The 6,736-nt window shown below is 38.3% G+C and overlaps 1 protein-coding gene across 1 annotated transcript; it reads right to left on the reverse strand.

The window, feature by feature from the left end:
• Positions 1 to 2,256: 2,256 nt before the first annotated feature.
• LOC103155071 (mitotic spindle assembly checkpoint protein MAD2A-like) lies at positions 2,257 to 5,777 on the reverse strand. The gene is made up of 5 exons (XM_007576603.2): positions 5,612 to 5,777; positions 3,978 to 4,124; positions 3,053 to 3,173; positions 2,739 to 2,842; positions 2,257 to 2,665 (listed from the first exon to the last, which is right to left on the reverse strand). Exons 1-5 carry the CDS (start codon positions 5,775 to 5,777, stop codon positions 2,493 to 2,495), a joined length of 711 nt encoding a protein of 236 aa, XP_007576665.1. The 3' UTR covers positions 2,257 to 2,492.
• Between the last annotated feature and the right edge of the window lie 959 nt (positions 5,778 to 6,736).

A 6,736-nucleotide genomic window follows, 5' to 3' on the forward strand; every position in this document is an offset into this window, starting at 1 on the left:
ACACATATTGGAAACCTGACAAATAAATAGCTTGAGCAGAAACGTCATAAACAGGTTACTTAGTAAAGTGTTAGTCCAATCTGACCAAGTAATGTAAAGCGTTACTATTTACAATCCAATAATCAGATTAAAGTTACGTATAGTTACGTATACAAGTCACTCAGTATCCATCCATTCATTTTCTTACACCTTTGTCCCTAGTGGGTCAGGAGGTGTTGGTGCCTATCTCCAGCAAAGGTTTCGGGTGAGAGGCGGGGTCACCCTGGACAGTGGTGACTGCATGCATGTTTCCCCATTTCAAGTTGCTGCTGAGCTCATGCAGCTTAAACAGGCACAGATGGTTTCATTCTGCCTCTTGATGAGCAGAGTATAAAGCTAGGTGACCTCAGGGCCTCTTGGCCAATTGGGCAGCATGGGTGCTGCAGCTTTGTTGGAAATGTGTGTATTTGCCTTGTTTAGAAAGATGCCAGGTTCATGGTTTCTCCCAGGTTACTTTTTACTTAAGAGGATTGTCTAAAAGCCCTGGATTTTGTTATTTACACACTCATTTTTTCTTTAGGTTTTTCCCCGCCACTGTCAAGATTCTTCCTGGTTTATTTTAAATAAAACTTTAACTATACTCTCCTGGTTTTGCTTCTTCATTTCCTGTTTGTTTCTCCCCCTGACCCCCCACAAACAATAGACTGGCTTGGGGATGCAATAGATGGATTTTTCATTGAGTAATCAAGTAGTTATTTTTTCAAAGTAACTATGCCATTCCTGGTAGTAAACTATCTACACTGTACATTAAACGTATGTATATGTTTTATGATCTCAAGGTGACAAATTGTCCCAAAAAACATCTTCTTCCATTTCCTATTGAACAAAATGGCTTGAGTCTTTAATCAAGCATCATTCCAGGACTGAACTCTCACTTTATCATTTGCCTCACAACTAGCAAGATAAATACACACAAGCTTAATACTAGATTTTGACATATTTTGTCAAAATGTTTTATTATTGATCAAAATACTTTTACATATGTTTGGCACTTGAACTGGTTCAAGTTTGTATTTTCAAGTTTGGTTCAAGAAAGTATTTTACTTTCAAAAACTGTAAGTAAAATACAGCTAGTCAAACTGTTTTAAACTGAATACAGTAGTTTTACCAACAAAAATAAAGTCTAAAAACATTTTTTTTCTTGAACAACATCAGTGCAACAGTTTTCCCACAAAAATAAATTAAAATCATACTTTTCACATCTAACAGACACCTTAGCTCCTCACTGATAACTCAGTGTGTTGTCTCACTTTCCTGCCCTGCATTCAATAACTTGCCAAACGAGCCATGGCTCTCAAAAGATTGAAAAACACAGACACAGGCAAAAAAGCCTAAATGTTTTTTTTTTCCTGTCATTTTCAGCCACAAACATTTGATTAAAATATCTTGTCGTGCTCCTGTCTCTCCCCTGTCCTGCTCTTTTCATAATAATTTTATTTAAAAAGTAACAACAGGTTAATACATATTTCAGTAAACTAATTGAAGACCTCACCAGAGCTTCCTCAGTCGCTTCACCTTTCTTCAACAGCATCACTATTCTAACACTGCCATTCTCTTGAGACATTACATAATATTTAATGCAATGTTATGCATGTTGATAAATGGTCGAGTATGATCAGGTGTTGTGTAGCCATTGCTCAAACTGACAAACTTTAAACAAAAACAACAGAAAAGGCTCATTTTACTGTTTCAGTCTCATTGTGATGAAATAAAACATTGTAGCTAGAGTAGCTAACCTTTAGGCAAAGGTTAGCAGTAAAATATTGGACGTGTGATTATTCCAGAATTATCCGACTTAGCCCTGCAGTTTGAGAGAGTTCTGAGTTCAGTCACCGCTAACCAATAGGGACAGGTCTTACATCGCTCTGTTTAGGCCCTGTCCAGGATGTTCATGTGAGATTCACAAGCAAAACTTGAGTTCAACCAAAAAGAAAGATTAAAAAACAAACGTGAGAATGCTACCGAAAACTTCGACTGTCAACCAAAAAATTCTGACATGCGCAGATAAAAATTTATATTATGCAAATAACTCTTTCCTTTCAAACAAAAATGAGTGATTTTAATAAAACATCTTTTTAAACATGTTTTTGTTTTAAAAAAATTAAATTCTTACAATTCAAAAAGTTTTGACCAGTTTCATTTCTTTATTTTTTTTTGATTGAGTAATTGTGAAACAAATTTAACTCCATACCAGTGAAGCAGGAAAAAGAAACCATCTGTTAACAGAAAGTCCTTTTATTTGACTTTTTTTTTAAAAAGATGAACATATAAAGCACCATCTGAAAACAGAAGATGGCCACTTTGAAATAACAGACACATTAAAGAAAACTGTCATTCATGACAAACATTTACATCAGAAAGGACAGCAGAATTTCTTCCAAAGTAAAAAACAAACAAAAAAAAAAAAGTCCTGTAAAATGTACTTTAAAGAGCAGCCCTGGTACTTCAGCAGGTTAAACTGAGTCAGTCCTCTTGTAAGCCACCATGCTGTTCACCTTGTGGATGGAGGTGGTGAAGGAGCGCAGGCGCACCTCCTCTGATTGGTTGATTATCTGTGGGCCAGACTCCTCCCACTTGTCTGGAACCACCAGGTCTTTATCAGTGTAGACCAGGAGATCAAAGGCACCTGCAGTGGAAGGTCAGAGGTCAGAGATCATTGGAACAAAGGGAGATAGTAAAGAGAAAGAAGAGGAACTAACATGGCGTCTCCAGCAGAGGGAGGAAGGTAACCGTGGCTGTTATCTGCCTGATGACAGAGCGGATCTCATCTTGAATGATCTTGATGGATTTCTCCCTGGGAGCACTGGGAACACACAACCAACAACGAAAACTCATCCTTACTGATGTCTGAGAGCTTATTTTAGGTTTATACTGCCCCCTGCTGGGGAAGATAATTTTGTACCCTACAGTTTCTAACAATATTCTGTCTAATTTGAATCCCCAAAAAAATATCAAATAAAATTTTTTGTGTGAAATCAGATGTTTTATCTGAAGAAAGCAACATAGCGCTGACCTGCTCTCCTTAGCCGATTTGTCACACTCGATGTCAAACTGCCATCTCTCCAGCACCTCGTTGGTTTCCAGACATGTAATGACCAACACCAGCTTCTGCACGGTGCACTCAAACAGCCACTCTGAAACAATGATGAACAGAAGGAGAACATTTGGAGCGCACCGATTCCAGCTCTTCTGGTCTGATCGACCAATAGTCATTTTCTTCCTAAAAACATCAGTTATGTTAATTAGTTTCTGAAAACTTCATTCTACAACTAAAATAATACACAAATAGTTGTGCACTGACTGCAGTTTTCTAGCCGATCAATTTAATTGATCTGAAAAGTTGCTAGATATAGCAACTTTTTATTGCTATATAAAAAGTTGCTAGATATAGCAACTTTTCAGAGCAACAAAGTTCCTTTCACATGCAAGTATCGAAGGATCGCCCGAAATTAAGACAATGGTGTCTGCTTTATTGGTGCACTCCTACATAAAGAAACAATGGAGAATCCAACCAAAAATGAAAGAACTGAAAATAATTCTCATATATTAACTGATTTTTACTAAACTTCAAACAAATGATTTTTTTGCATGCAAATGCAAAACTATTTAACCAGGATAACTTTATCGTCATCTGCATATCTTATTGAGGGCAGTATTTTTAGATCATCAATCTATTGCTGCCACCTACTGGTCAATGATATTACATTACATACTCTTACTTTACTGTGTCAGAATTACTGATTTTAACAGGGATATTTGACTCTGATCAGACTATCGAGATCAACTTTCAACCTTTTGGTTTCCATGGTGACCTGTAGCTGAGGCCAAGCAGAAAAATCAAGTTGTCATTAGAACGTCAGGAATCCATGGAATAAAATCTTAAAACTATTTCAGTTCAGGTGACTCGTCTCTTGAGCAGTTTTACTGAGCACCGGTACCTTTGAGCTGAGACACCACGTTGGTCAGGTAGTTCTTCAGCTTGGGGTCAGTGGTGAGCTGCAGGGTCATGTCATAGTGTGTGACTCTGGTGAAAGTCTCAGGAGGGTAGATGCCCCGCTGGTACAGGATACTGTTGATGCCAAATGCTGTGGAGAGACACTGGGTCAGCTAAGGTTCAGCTAAAGATGCTTAGAAACCATGTTGAAGTGGAGCTGGAGATGCATGGATCAGACATTACTGGCTTATATTGATTTCTTGCTTCCTTTGAGGGAGACTGACTCAATATATCCAATTGCAATGATCACTGCAATTGCAATGTGTGCAATATCAACACAAACTGCTTGAATGCAATATTTTTTTACGACTAACATGCAAAAAATATGTTTGGCCTTTTGGATTTCTTTCTACAGACTATAAACCCACACGCTTGTGCACTAATTTACACGCCACTTCAGACTTTTACCCGTATTTGGCCAGTGGCGGGTGCTAATTTGCGCCCCTGCTCATAACAAACTGTCACAACGTGGTGACAGCTTTAACAAATATAGAGAAAACATTTTTTTTATTAAAGTTGTATACTGCAGCTTGAATAAAATGCAAGTACGTAGCATTTTTTGAGAAATCTGGATTGCTTCACGTATATTTTGCACATTGCCTATGACTGTTGCTCGTGGGGACAGACATTACAGTAATCTAAAAAACAAACAAAAAAATGTAAGCAACCTATTTGACAGGAGTTGCATGTAAAATTGACAAACAGTAAATATTGTGATAGTATCAGTATTGGACCAAAGAAAGCAGGGCTTTAAAATTGTGGTGCTTTTTATGGGTGAAATAGACTCAAGAAATTGTAACAGCAGCTGCGAAGGGGGTCCTTAATTTATTTATTTTTTGTCATTGGGCCCAAAATTCCTGGCGGCGCCCCTGCAGGAGACTAATAAATGATCTTCTCCTTTCTCAGAGGAGCAGCTTCGTCATCAAAGTCAGCTCTTGGGTCCACCAGGCGTTTTGAACAGACGCATGGTTCCCACTGGGCATGAAAGTATTTCTCAAGCATGCATGAAAGAATCAAGGCAACACTCCAGGTATGATTTTGATGAGGGAATAAAATCATAACATGATGTAAGGCTAAAAAAAGTGTCACCTTTGCGTAACACCTCTTTAATTCATTAAACCCAGCAACCTCTCGCTAAACATCCCCCACAAAACGCTAAAATGTAACCATATCAATGTCTACTGCTCGAGTAAACAACTTTAACACTGAGGCAAAGATCGGTTTATGAACGAATTGCGCTCCTATAGACTTCGGGATGCATATGAAAAATATCAACTTTAAACTCCATTTGATTTGCTTTTGTAGCGCTCGACTTCAACGTCAGCGTGGTACAGGTGAGCGGTGCATTCCACTATGAAGACCAGCAAAAATAAATCGTTATCTGCAACGACAATAAGTTGCATTTATAGCTCAGAGCAAACACACTGGCTTCCGGTGTTTATTGCAGTTTCATGTTGAGTTCATGAGTTTAACAAAGACTCAGCTCAGGCCCAACAGTTTCACTTTAGCACAGCGTGTTGTGTCGAAGCTAAGGGAAGAAACGCGCTGCTAAGCTATGGATTGAAGCTGAATACTTACAGAAGAACTCAGCCACCAACTCCGCGCTTCCTTTAAGAGTGATTCCCTTAAGAGTACTGGTCATGTTTCCAACTATCACCAACAGATTCTCCTCTAAAAGATTTTTGTGCCGCTTCTCTGTTCTCTGTTCTCTTCTGCTACCCGCCGTCCAGTTTGAAAATGTCATATGCACTTACACGCATGCGTAAAGCCTCCCTTCTCAAGTTGCGTTTACATTTTCTTGACGCGAGGGGGCAGTGCATAACAATCCAACTGTTGATCTCAGTCTTGCCACGAAAGACCTTGAAAGATTTTCGCAAATTGAACTAGTAATCACTACATTTAACTTTCTTGCTGCATTCAGTGAGCCAAACCACTGCATGTGTTCAGAACAAGAAAGCAGGCATTCCTATACTTTTGTGTAATATTTCATTCAAACTTGTCATTTCAAGATTTGTTGTTGTGCTGTCAGATTTTGGTGCCATTGCTCGCAAGTCTGTCCGAATGTCAAAGTCGAAGTTATTTGTCCTTCTATATAAAAGAAAGTGCTGCTACTTTCAGTAGTATAAAGAAGAAATTACATTTTATTTGTTTTTTAGAGATTCCCCTGTAGTCAAATTCTCAATTTGTTTAAGTTTTGTTTGTCCAGTTATAGAATTTGTTTAGTCCTTTCTTGCATCTTGACAGAAACCAAACTGTTTATAGATTTATATCAAATTTATATCAAGGGAGAATACATATTTCACATACCAAAACAGCAAGTTTCTCAGCTTTAATTTAATCCACATTTATAGAAATCGGTAATGCTCATTCCGCATTGGAACAGTCGGGTTTTGTGGACAGACTCACAGGGTAGTAATGGCGCCTGCAGGAGCGTTGCTAGTGTTGTCAGCTAACGGGCGATGTCCAAACTAGTAATTTATATCAATAGAGAAATCCTACAACCGCTAAAATCTGACAACGGTCCGTTTTGTTAACAATTTGTTAAGGAATACATTGCGCTTATTCATCTTCTTGGTTTTGCTGGCAGTTGGCAACAAATCTTTAGTAGCATTACAGCCACCTACTGGTATGGAGTGTGGTTCATGATGGTCTAATCAGGGGTGAAAGTAGTTTTAAATTCTTGGGGGTACTATGACAAACTAT

The sequence above is a fragment of the Poecilia formosa genome, unplaced genomic scaffold (genome assembly GCF_000485575.1).
Source record: "Poecilia formosa unplaced genomic scaffold, Poecilia_formosa-5.1.2 Scaffold411, whole genome shotgun sequence".
Taxonomy (NCBI): Eukaryota; Metazoa; Chordata; class Actinopteri; order Cyprinodontiformes; family Poeciliidae; genus Poecilia; species Poecilia formosa.

Excerpts from the sequence above, each read along its gene's own strand:
- LOC103155071 (XM_007576603.2), bottom strand. The coding sequence starts at position 5,777 with ATGACATTTTCAAACTGGACGGCGGGTAGCAGAAGAGAACAGAGAACA. Across the intron at positions 4,125-5,611 it reads GTTGGTGGCTGAGTTCTTCT|CATTTGGCATCAACAGTATC; the intron begins GTAAGTATTCAG and ends GTCTCTCCACAG. Across the intron at positions 3,174-3,977 it reads CGTGGTGTCTCAGCTCAAAG|AGTGGCTGTTTGAGTGCACC; the intron begins GTACCGGTGCTC and ends TCATTGTTTCAG.